At 55.2% G+C, this 12,553-nt stretch overlaps 1 protein-coding gene across 2 annotated transcripts in view; it reads right to left on the bottom strand.

Annotated features, from left to right (window-relative positions):
• Positions 1 to 6,227: 6,227 nt before the first annotated feature.
• The window catches only part of SELENOI (selenoprotein I), a 33,943-nt gene continuing 27,617 nt past the window's right edge, over positions 6,228 to 12,553 (bottom strand). Inside the window, exon 10 of one of the 2 annotated variants that reach the window (XM_054821208.1) lies at positions 6,228 to 11,450. In XM_054821208.1, the coding sequence (XP_054677183.1) occupies positions 11,334 to 11,450 (117 nt within the window). In that variant the 3' untranslated portion in view covers positions 6,228 to 11,333. The remainder of the gene's footprint in view (positions 11,451 to 12,553) is intronic. The other variant, XM_054821209.1, reaches the window with a different exon arrangement.

The following is a 12,553-nucleotide window of genomic DNA, read 5'->3' as shown; positions in this document are numbered from 1 at the left end:
CGCCAGATGCACGGGGGATAGCTCCGCCTATCGTGCATACTCTAAAACAAAATTTCATCCTTTTTATACCTTAAAGACATGAATATTGATACATTTTCCAAGAAGTCTCTGCCTCTCTGCCTATCTAGTACATTTACATAATGCTGTTGTTGCAAAACTACACTACACATGCGCGGGGGTCTCAGGTGGTCGTCGGTGGTCGTTTGGGGAGTTAGCCCCCCACTCCTTTTTCCCTTTTATGGTCTTGAGGACAATTTCTTCTCCTTGGATGTTTCCCAACTCTGTTGTCTGGCCAAGCTGTTTTTCCTTATCATCAACCCTGTTTGGGCAATCCTGCCAGGGTGTTTCTATTCTCAAGGTTAGGATATCTTCTCCGTACACATTAATCACTCATAGGCCTTGTTAAATTCAAAGCTGATCATTGTTTGGTAAAAGAATTTCTCAACACTGGGACGGGTGGGGTCTTGGGGACATGGGACCAGCCCGGCCCAGCAGCACGAGGCACATAGCGAGGGGCCGGGTGAGCCCATGGTGGGACATGGGGTGGCAGCAGCCGGTCCCTCCTGCGGTGCCAGTAGGTGCCGAGCTCTCTGCTGTCCCAGTCCTGCTGTCCCTCAACGCTCCCCCGCGCTCTGGTCTCCAGCCTTCACTGACCCCTGTTTACAGGATCCGGACAGATCAAGCAAAACCCTTCAGGGCACTTTTGTCATCTCCCAGCATCTGAGTGCTTCCCAAAGAGGTGAAATTTCCTCCGGCAGCATCTCTGCTCCTCAGCAACAGCCGATGCCGCCGCCCGGGCTTGCACCAGTCAGTCCTGAGCTGCTTTCTGCAGCAGCCGCGCTGTTTTGGAGGCGGTGGAACCGGTGTGCCCATCGCCATGAGCCAAGCTTTGCCGTTATCGTTGCCAATCACCCATTGCAGCACGGATGTGCATGGGTCGTGAGCAATGCAGCAATTCGGGCTGAGGCCAGAGGGAGCAGGAAAAGTGCAGTGAAGGAACAAGTTTTGCAAGGACAAGCTGCGAGGCAGCACAAACCATGAGCAAAGCAGCAGCTGGGGGGCATGGAGCCCCTCGGCAGCCCCTCCTGCACGGCTGCTGGGCTCCTGCACCGAGGACGCGCCTGATCACGCTCCACGGGAGCTGTTTCACCGAGAGATATCCCCAGAGAGACGCGGGACATGCCCCAGCCGAGCATGCACCCCCCACCCAACCGCTGCAGGACCCCAAACCCAGCCTGACCCCGTGTCACGACCTAAAGGGTTTCCTGGCGTGTGAGTGTGCAGAAATTGTGACCGTGGGTCCGTAGGATCCCCCAATACGCAAGGACATGGAACCTTGATCTCCAAATTTCTCTGTTACATATTGCCACAAATACCACAAAAATCACTTCTAGCAAGTATACCTGTAATTAATAAAGTGAATATATATGTATCCAGCTATTACAATTTACAGTATTATTATCAGCATTCAATAGTATAGCAGCAATTAATTATAGCAAAAATCAATTAATAGCAACAATCAGTAATGGCAGCAATCAATAATAGCAGCAATCAAATATATATAATATTATGGATGACTACAATCTTATCACTAGTGAAGCAAACTTATAAATAATATAACACTGGAGATACTTACGATAGATTACTTATATGCACAGACATATATAGTATATAAGTTTGCTATGTCAAGCGCGTTAGATCCCAGAAGGATCCCGAGTGGCAGGACAAAAGGAATCAAGCCCAGCACGGGCCCCAGAGCGGGACCACTGAAATAACACCGTCACTGCGAAGCTGCTCCGTGTCACGGAGTTTGGAGTTTGGTGTCAGCCAGGCGTCCTCAGCGAGGGTCCAAGTTCTCCTAGAAAGTTCCTGCAGGAAAGGGAAAAGTTCTGTGCAGCATGAGAAGTTCTCAGAGAGAGAAGCTCCTTTTGGGTAAGAATTAAGTTATTTTTATATCATAGAGACATAAGAGGGCGTAGGACACCAACACTTTGAGCAGCCAATATCTATGCTCTTAATTTCTAATTTGCACCTGGAACAGCCAAGAGATGATGATGTTTTCTGTTCTCTCTGACCAACTTTTATTTTTCCAGACTGTTTTCCTGCTCTCACGGTTGGAACAGCCAGTGGCAGTTACCGATTCTTACTTTCTCAAGATGTTTCCCCCTTTTTCCAGACTATTTTGCACCTTTTCAGACCATAAACTGCTGTTACAGTTCCTCGGTTTTTTGATTACCGGTGGTATCTCAGGATGTCTCTGGTCTCTCGGTACCCAGCTGCACTTCAGAGATGCCAGCTCAAGGATGCTTCTGGCTCCTGGGCCGAGTTCCCGGGGCTGGCAGCACCCGCAGGCATCTTCTCTGTCAGTATTTCAGCAAACGTTTTCTTCTGTTAAGTAATTTCCCCCTTTCAACCAGGTCACCTCTACGGCTGCTGACATCACCTCCCCAGCCTCACCCAGCTCCCGCCTGTGGGACACTGTTCCTGATTCACCGGCACGTGAAATGACTCCCAAAATTGGGCAGACTCAGGAGCGGGGTGCGGATCGGTCCCTCTCCGGCCCCGGTGCATCGCCCAGGTCCCGCAGGCCACGTGGCACAGGATGTGCAGGACTCTGGGGTTGCGCATTCGACCCCGTTTCTTGGAGCAACACCAAGTAGTTATCACAGAGAGGTTTGTCCTCCCTCGGCACCGTGACGGGAGGACGCAGGAGTTGCTTTCTGCCTCCCCCAGAGTTGCAAACACCTCTGCACGGGGCAGGACCGACCTCCATCTCCCCCGTCCATGTAGGTCGCTCGCCCACAGCAGCGTTCCTGCAGCCCCGGGACTTGCCACCAGCACTTGGACACGCTGTCCTGGACGCACACCAGCGAGTCCAAAGGTGGGCGAGCGTGCCGTGTGGCTGGCTCGTGCCACGGGCAGCCAAACCAGACTGCAGCACCAGGATTTTGGGTGCCTGGGGGGGGTGGGGTTAGCCCCCACCACAGAGGATCCTGGGGAGGGTGCAAGGGCCCCCCCCCCCCCCATTTCGGATGGGCGATGCCCCCCCATTTTGGGAGGGCCCACCCACAAGGAGGGGGGTGAGTGGAGAGACGTGCGAGGGGCTGTGCCCATCCCCGCGGTGTCGGGGCACCGTGCACTGGCGGGGGGGGATGGAGGGGCCAGGGCTGGATAAGGGGTGGGCAGGCAGGCGTTGTGCCTGCAGCGGGTCCAGCCCTTCCCCACCTCCCCCCCAGTTCAGCGATGAAGCAGTGAATTCACACGTTAGCCTAGTCTGTACAAAGGGGATCGAGCCCGCGTGCGTGTGTTTGCTTTCCTAACAAGCTCATAAAACGACGTTTGAATTACAGAGCACGTTGTCCTGTAAATCTGAGAGATCCAAACAGACGGTGACAGCAGCCTGTGCCGCCGGTACGCTGCCGAAATGCCATTGTTACTAACAATCCCCTAAGTATATTACACCTACCGCAACAATCCTCTTAGAGGAAGCCGTCGAGACGGCTGATAAAGGATGCGGCATTGCTTAAACACACCTAGGCTTTAGCCAGAGGGAAAGCGCGTGGCCCAGGGCACGGGAAGAGGCCACAGGGCTCCTGGGTTCTGCTCAAGGCTTTACCACCAGCACACAGCCTCCTCCACTACTCCCAGGACAGCTTCAGCCCCGGAGCCCCCCCGTCTCTGCCGTCGCCCCGCGTCCCACGTGCTGCTCTGAGGTTCCCCAGCCCAGCGTCACGGCGGCAGCTCACCCACGTCCTGGGTTAAAGGTGGCCTGGCCAAAGCCGAGGTACGCCAAATTTTGGGGAATCTGGGTCAGTGCCACAGCCCAAGGGTTTCAGACCTGCAACAGCTCGGGTAGGTCTGCGGCAGGGCAGAGCCCGTGCCCGCTGCCCCATCCTGCTGCCTGGGGGGGGGACGGCCGTGCCCCAGGGAGCTGCGGGGTGCAGAGCAGCCCCTTCGCTGGGGGAGCAAAATGCCGCCTGGGGCTGTTTCACACCCACAATTTCAGTCGGGAGAGCCTGGTTCCTGCCCCAGCAGCACCATCCATCGCACACCTTTATTTACAGCAATTCTTGCTGTTTTCAGTAGAAATGCCCGCGGGCGGGCTGGCACTGATGGTCACCGGAGGGGGGGCGGTCACTGCGGCCCTGGGTGCAGAGCAGCAGCACAGGGACCCCAGGACCCCCCACCACAGTGCCAGTGGAGGAAGGCAGAGCTTTCCCACCCACAAAGAGGTGCCAGGCACGATGGCGTCGATCCGAAGGGCACCCACCGGGCGCACGGTGCAAACCGCGGGAGAGTCGCATTGGGGCTGAAAACCCCGCGACCGCCAGCCGTGTTCTCCCTTCTGCCAAGCAAAGGGCACGGAGCGGGGAATTGGGGCGCGGGATGTAAATCCTGCACCTCTCAGCCGCTCTGCTGAGTCCCCCAGCAGCTCCTGGAGCAGAAGCACTGCTCGATGCCTGGGACATCTACCTGGAGACCGCCAAAGCCACCACCAGTCCGTTCCTCTCCGTTCAGCCCGGTGCCTCCCGTGCACCCTCCCGGGCACGCCCAGAGCTGCACGCCCAGAGCAGCGACTCAGACCTCCGCGTCTGGCTGGATTTTGATGCAATTTCGTGGTGACAAACCAGGATGCCTCCCCTCCCCGGCACCCAAGGTCTGTGTTTGGATGGGAGAAGGCAGCTCCCCTCCCTTCCCCTGCCGCAACCCGGGCCACCCGCCGATGCGAGGACCATGTCCCCAGCCACGTCCCCAACCCCGTCCCCCTCTTGATCCGAAGCTGGGTGACCCAGGGGGGCCATGAGTCCGCTCACCCCCCGCAGAAAGCCAGGCTGGGACTTGCAAGGATGTTCTTCCTAATTCCTGACCTCAGCCTCCCTGGCTAAATCGGGTGTCTTGGTGTTCTCCCGGGGCCCGCAGCCACCAAGAGCAGCTTATTGCCCTGTGCGCAGCCCCGGCCGCGCTGGCGCGGGGATAAGGGATGGATCACCCCGATTAGCACCAAAGCCGACAGCGCTAAGAGCTCGCTGCAATCGTGGGCGGCTTTGTTGGGGCAGAGTCCTGACCTGTCAGGGCAGCGACGCTGCTGCCAGGAAAACACCGGTTCCCAGTGACACCGTCTGAGCGCAGTCAGGGAGAGCACCGCATCGGATGGGCTGCGGTTGAAGCAAGCCACGATCCCGGCTTCAAGGAGGCAGGAAAGGGTTGTCCAGTGAAACGCAGCATCTCTGCCCACGCCACGTTTCAAGCCCCGCGTTTTGGGGCAGACCGTCCTCGGGAGCAGCCGGTCACGGCCCCGCGCAGCCCCAGCTCTGCCCAAGCCGTCTGTGGGGACGCAGCACCGTCTCTAAGGGCGCTGTAGAGATTTCGTGGCTCGTGCGGGGCTCAGGGCTGACCCCAGGCGCACGGGTTGCAGAGCAGGGACAGAGCCAGGCCCAGCTGCCCAAGGGACGGGCCCTGTCCTTGTTCGCTGCAAGGGCTGCCCTTGGCCCAGGGGCTGCTGGGGGTGCCCGAGCAGGGACCAAGCCCCTGAGAAGAGGGTGTTTGGGGACTCCGTTCTGCTCCGAGGAGCCCCGATGCCGGCCCGGGGGAGGTGAGAGATGCCCCCTCTTCCCCCAGGGCCCAAACTGGCACTCGGTGCAGGCAGGAACAGGGCAGGGTCTGCTGCTCCCTCGTCCCGTCACCTCTCACATCCATGTCCCGCTGCTTCATGTTTCTGCAATAGCCGTACCCACCCCATCAGCTGTAACCCACGGTACTGCCGACTGCTCCATCCCCCTCTCTGCACGCTACCCTCGAGCCCCACACCCTGCTTCCCCCCAACCTTCTTCTCCCTCACCGCGTGTGCCCCAGTCACGCTACCAGGGTACACGATGACTTACAGGGACCCAGGGGTCGGCACCGGCTGCAGAAAGCGGCAAAGGGGAGAAGCCTGGGGGCCAAGGGAGAGCCTTGGGGATGGCAGCGGTGCAGCTAAAGGAGGATGCTGCACCCCCTGCCCCCCGTGCAACCTGGGGCCCTGCAGCACCTCGACAAGCACCACAGCCATGGGTGACTAAAACGCAGTGCTCCAGGGAGAGCCCGCAGGAGATTTTCCACCCCTGCCATGGCAAGTCTGTTGTTCCCTGCGGGGCGGGAGCTCCAGCCCAGGCAGCGCTGCCCAAACCTACCCCTGGGGCTGGGGTGCCTGCTCAGGGGGAAAAAAAAACCAAATGCAAACACCACTAAAAGGCTTGGAAAATTTTATTCTTTACTGAATTTTAATAGTTTTTTGTTTGGTTTAAACACAATAAATATTTCAGTAATAGCATTTAACAGACTGGAATTCAAACCCACTGCAGTACCTAAACTCCCAGCGACAAGACTCCGGGGAAGTGATCAGGGTTCCCTGGGACCGCGGCAGCACCGGGACCGCTGCATGGCCAGGCTGCTTCATCTGATCTCTGTTTAGGGACAACCCCGCGCAGAGGGACCGGACTGGCTCAGCTCCCGTGGGCAGCCTGGCAGAGCACCCCGAGCCCCAGGGGAGCCAGGCCCTGAAATGCTCCGGTTCGCCCCACGGAGCCCCTCTGCGCGTTGGGTGTGAGGCTGCTGCCTTGGTTTGCCTTTAGGTGCGGGGTTACAGATGGAGAAGAGAGCGATCCAGCACGCACTCAGAAGACCGGAGGCAAACCCAGCCTGGGAGCCACCCCCCTCCTCTTCCAGAGGAGCTGGCACCAGCGCAACACGACCACTACCCAAACCAGCATCCTCTGCAGCCGAAAGCTCAAGGGACGGGAGGTCAGTCTGAAACACTGCCAGGGGGAGTGGGGCAGAAGATTTTGATTAATGAAGTCTCCAACCTGAACCACAGCACCAGCTCCTACCAAAGAGCCACCACAGATGCCACTGGCCGAGATGAACGGCACCTTGGAGGGTGAGCAGAGAATTTCCCCAAGAACCTCCGCTCCTGGGGCAGCGATGCCCTGACCCTTCCTCAGAGACCAGCCTAGGGACCTCTCAGGCCAGGTCTGACCACACCTGGATGGGTCAAAGGGTCTTCTACAAACTAACAGTGACCTTTTCCAGAAGCAAAGGTCAGTGTAGCACCCATCATCACCATGTCCCACCAAGAGCAGCCTCCACGTGCCCTCGGCCGCTGCTTCGACACGGCGCAGCGAGGTAGACTAGGTGGGCAAAAGCAGGATGAGTCAAGGTTGCAACCCCACACCGGGGCTGTAGATCTGCATCAGAAAAGCAAAGAGTAAACGAGCTTTTAGCTGACCCGGCTCCATCACCACCGCTGGCCCACGGCACCGAAGCAAGGTTGAAACACCGCACTGAAAGATTGTGGGATGGACGGGTGGAAGGGAACGCTGGTGCGCTGAAGGACTCCCACTGCTCAAGAGAGCGATACGCGCCCAGCAAAAAGGGACAACTGGAAACAAGACTCTGCTTCAGGGATTCCTGCGTGTTTCGGAAGGACACAGAAACCCCGTGCACAGTTTTGCCATAAACTAAGGTGACCAGAGCTCAGCTACAGCTTGTTTGCACAAAAATCAACTGTTCCCTTAGAGCCGTGTATGAAAAAACCCAGATCTGAGCTAGCTCCCAAAAAGCGCTGCTTCTCCAGAGACTTTCCAGGTCTGCCACAAGCAGGCTCAGACGCTCTCGAGAGTTCAGGGGCCTTGCCAGAGCCCACAACAGCTCTCAGACTACAAGCTGCAGGTACTCAACACACCTGGGAGGTAACATCAGGCCAGCTCTATTTCAGGAGCTTAAATATATGTTTCCAAAGCCTCAGAAGCTCACGCTTACAGCATTCCGCTCCCCTGGCTCCGGCAGAGCCACCCGTATCAGGTGGCTGATGTTTCCCAAAGGAGAGCCTGCTGCCGAGCCCCCGCAGCGACCGACCGCAGAGCGGAGGAGTTCATTGCGGCACCGGGGGAAGGAACAAGCTAAAACCACAGCGCATAGGTGCTTGGTGTTCCCCGTGTTTGTATGTCCAGAGCTCAGCCGCAGCATTTCTACTTGTAAAATGTTGCTTTTAGTGCAACAGCCAGTTTTACCCAAACCCCAGGAGATCCCAAAACCTGCACTTCAGCCCCGGCTCCGCTCGTGAATTCCTGCGCTAGGTCCCTGGATGGGCACAGAGGCAGGAGCCGTGATACGAACCAGAAGACCCAAGATGGAAAAGGGCTACGCAAGTCCTGCGCTGACACATTGGTGTGTCCCGAGCTCCCTCCAAAACCTGCTTCAGGGCGAAGGCTGATGAGCCACGGTGCAGCCACGACGGGCAGCGCGGGCCACCTCTTCCCACGGCACGAGGACCTGCCTGGAGCCCTGAAGTCCTGAAGGACTGCACCCCTCCCTGAACACGTCTGTTGCCTGGTAATACTCTGTACAGAGATAAAACGTGCAAAACAGATTTAGGAAAGCAGAAGACAGTCCTATTATCAACTCAGCAGGTCCATCAGTAATTAAGAAAATATGATTAACACTATCCCTGGAAGAAGAGACAACACAGATCAGCTCTCAAATGCCAGATGGGAGCTGAGGAGCGAGCGCACGTCCTACCCAGCCTGCGCAGGACTCCGTCCCAACCCAAGGAGCCCGAGGACAGAGCTAGCCAGCAAGGCAAGCACCCACCACCCTAACACAATCACCTGTTAGCATCTTCTTCTTAAGACTTAAACCCATTATTATTAATAAATAGTTTGTTTCTCAGCATGCCACACCTCACCACAACAAGATGGGTTGGTCCTTCAGTTCATTTCCATTTCCCCCAGAATCCGGGAGCAGAAATCACTTAATTCCTGACAGCCCAAACAGACCCCCCCAAACAGCACGAGTGGGGAACAGTCGCATGGGCACTGAGATCAGGTCTGCTCTCTCCTCGCTCTGCCACAAGCCCGGCCGCACCAGAGACAAGCGAGCTTGTTTTCCAGCACTGATTTAAGGAGATATTTTTCTAGCTTCAAGGTGCAATAAGTTAAGGCACCAAAAATCCAGGACTCTCCAAAGATAAAGTCTGTGCAGATAGGAAGTGGTTCCAGTTTTTGAGAGAGATCTTTCTCCTACAGCATGACACGTATTTGCAGGATTTCAGAGAGGAAGCCCTGCTTCCACATCTTTGTGACTCCACAGAGGGGTTTTTCGGGGTATATTACGTGCTGCAAAAGCACACCCACTCACAGCGAGGTGAGACAACAGACAAACAGCGTGTCAGAGACAAAGCGACAGCCTAAGATTGAAGATCAGACAACTTCTCACAGCATCAGCACTGGCCTGGTCCTCGGGGCCCAGCAAGGCTGGTGGGAAGAGACAGGGACCCCCGAGCGTAGCTGAAACCCTGAGGGAGCAGCTCAGGTATTCCCTGGTCCTGCAAACACACAACTAGAAAGTAAATCGTCCAACCTGCGCTGCTTGTCAATGCTGCTAGCATGATTTGTGCTATCCGAACACATCCCATAGATAAGTGTTGTATCCCGTTTTAAGATTCCCTGTAATTCTTGTGCGAGCGTGACTTAAATTTACCTCCCTTCGTAATTATATTTCATTAAATAGCAAGAGTCAAAAATTCAAGCACAGCCCAATTCATTCGTACACTTAGGTCATTTTTTTCCTGTACAACATCAGTAAAATATAGGAGTAAGCTACTTTATTAAATAAACTCCAAAAACCATTCGCCACCTCTCCCAGATTAGCCACCCTTCCCAGACACGTAGCCGTACAGACAGATGAGCATACAGATGTTCAGCCACGACATCGGCCCGGACGAATGCCCCAGCTCGCTCCTCGCAGGCCATACCGTGACCGAGCAACCCTGATGTCACGCAGTGAACGTGTGAGCGTGCCTCAGGGTTTTAAGTCTCATAGCCTGCCTGACGATGATTCAAATTTACAAAAGAAAAAGCAGTAAATAGTAGTTACAGTTTGAAGGTTTCCTAAAGCAGGAAGAGTCTTCACCTGCAGAAGGAAACGGCTGTGACCAAGCTTCTACGAACCACGTTGCACAATAATCAGTGTATAAGCGACTTTGTTCCCATGGTAGATTACATATGCACAACCTGCTGTGCTTGTTCGCTTCCGGATGCAGCCTTTCCAGAGCCTGGGTTTAAGCTACACTCTTCATTCAAGCACAGGTCTTCATTAAATAAAGTGAACGGAAAAGAAAATCAGCATTCAGTCTTCACCACCCCACTCTAACTCAATTACAAAAACAAGTTTAACAAAAAAAAAATCAATGCAAACATGTCTTTTACAAATGGACAGTAAACAAATATATCCCTGGATGAGACATGCAGCCGCTGGGGACAACGGTTTTGAAAATAAAGTGATATTTGGAAAGTACCCCACCACACACACGCCTATGAGCTTTCTGAAAGTGCACACACGACCGACACAGCTCTTAAGGTGCTTCTCCAAGCGGTGGATTTGCTGCCGTTGATGGTCTGGTGGGAAGGGCGATGCACAGACTGAGCCTGGCTGCGCTGCTACAAAAGAGGAGGCTCAGGCAGCGTGCAACGACCCAAAACGGCAAGTTCATACTGGTCGGGAGAGAGGGGGGTTCGGCTCTGTGTTAGGCTGGTGTAAAGCCACTTTCTGCTGCCGATTGGAGCCCAGACCCCACTTCCAGGCGAGGAACACACACAGACAGACAGGAACACGGTCGAGATGTGGGCCCAGGCACCCACAGCCCGAGCAGGGGAGGCAGAAGCTGCCTTCTCACTTATACAGGAAATTAAGCCCTGATTTTCTATGCTCCCCAAGTAGAATATCACTAGAAGTTTTGTGTATTTTTTTTTTCCCCCCTCTTAAAAAAAAAAAAAAAAAGGTGCAAGTATTTGCCCAAATAAGTGAGTACAGGAAGGCTGGACAGAGTGTGGGAGAACTGTGACCATCTGCTCCCTAAGGACCAGGCCAGGACAAGGGCTGCCTAGCAGGATTAGGGACAGACAGAACCCCCCCCCCGACCACCAGGATGTTCCCCTGACCTTGTAGAAATCAGCTGTTACGTTGGTTTTGGTGATAGGTCAAGATGCTTTGCTCAGGTAAAGCCATTTGCATCCCCAAACGGCTTTACCTGAGCAAGAGCTGGAGTCTGAGGTTTCACTGGGAACATTCAGCTGGTCTAATATACAGTAAGAGAGACCTGAAAGGCTACGCTCCTCATCCAGTTTCACCCAAAACGGAAAGTTTGCATTTGTCAAATAGCAGCAGAGGCTGCCCCATACCAGTCCTGCCCTGGCTGCACCGGATACCGTGCATACTTTGCCCTGATGTCTGTCCAGAGGATAGGTTTAGATCTGTGGTGATGGTTGAAGTTATTTACAGGTATTTGCAGCAGTTATTTACAGTACTTCTGCAGACCGCAAGCCGATTTTCTCTTCTTCCACTCCTAGTCAATCTGGCGTGGGCTTCTTTAGCGAGAAGGGCCGTATATTGAAGTGCCTGCTCAGCTGGCTCACCTGGGGACAAGGCAGACAACAGGACCGGGTTAGCGAGGCTCGGAGGGACGCGGAGGAAAGCAGGCAGAACACCAGACCGGTTCCCTGTATGGCCGACAAAGCCCTGCCACCTTCCTGCTCCCCACGGGCGCAGCAGATGTGGACCCCAGCCTCTGCCTTGTGCTGTTGGGGCCGGCCAGGCTGCCCTGTCCCTGCCAGCCCGGCGTCGGGGCCCTGCAAGGTGCAGCCTTGCTCGCTTCCCACGCCTTCCCAACCAACAGCATGGCCCGCCCGGGAGCAGACTCACCTCCACCCTGCCCTCCTCCGGGGCAGGAGTTGGAAACACCTGCCCCGAGCCCAGGCACGCAGGATTTTACCCTGCGGTACTGCTCCCTCTCTGCCCCTCCCAGCAATATTTTTATTATTTGGCTTAGATTAATTTGATCATCTCGGATATCTATGTGAAAAATCACTCCCTGAATCCATTTACAATTCAAACTGGGGGTCGGGTACTTTGTATTGACCATGAAGACACACACAGGAGGGTTACAGAACCCACCACCAGGTTTTGGATAATGAGGCAGCCCCTTTTACACCCGCCTTCGGAAGAAGCTTTCACCGTGTCTTTCGAGGACAGGAGAAAACCACAGAGGACCAAGAGCTGCACCAGGAAACGAGCTTTCAGGCATGGTTCAGAGAACTGCAGACCAGAGAATAAAACGGATGGTGTGGCACTGGCATTTGGTGCCGGGCATTGCAGAACCAAAACGAGCAGTGCTGAGCAGCACCGGAGGCTGAGCTGGGCACAGAGTCAGGGCAGAGGCTTTATTCCTAATCATCACTCCCAAATTCAGAGCAGTTTGGGATTATGTCCCAGTCGGAGATCCTTAAAAGGCTCTTCAGCTAAACGTTTCTTTTATCCTGGAAGAGGAGACTGCACAGATGGGCCCCTGGAAGGCTGGAGGGGGGAACACGGGGAACGCAAACCCAGGGAGCCGAGCACAGAGGAGCTCAGTGCAGGGAATGGGCAAGCCTGGGCAGACAGGAGGATTAATTACACCGTGGGTCACTCCCCATCTCCAGCTATGATCCCGAGACCAAATTTATTTAAGCTTCTTAGCTAT

The sequence above is a fragment of the Grus americana genome, chromosome 3 (assembly GCF_028858705.1).
Source record: "Grus americana isolate bGruAme1 chromosome 3, bGruAme1.mat, whole genome shotgun sequence".
In the NCBI taxonomy this organism is placed as follows: Eukaryota; Metazoa; Chordata; class Aves; order Gruiformes; family Gruidae; genus Grus; species Grus americana.
The sequence above is the reverse complement of the archived record's forward strand: the minus strand, read 5'-3'. Positions and strand labels throughout refer to the sequence as shown.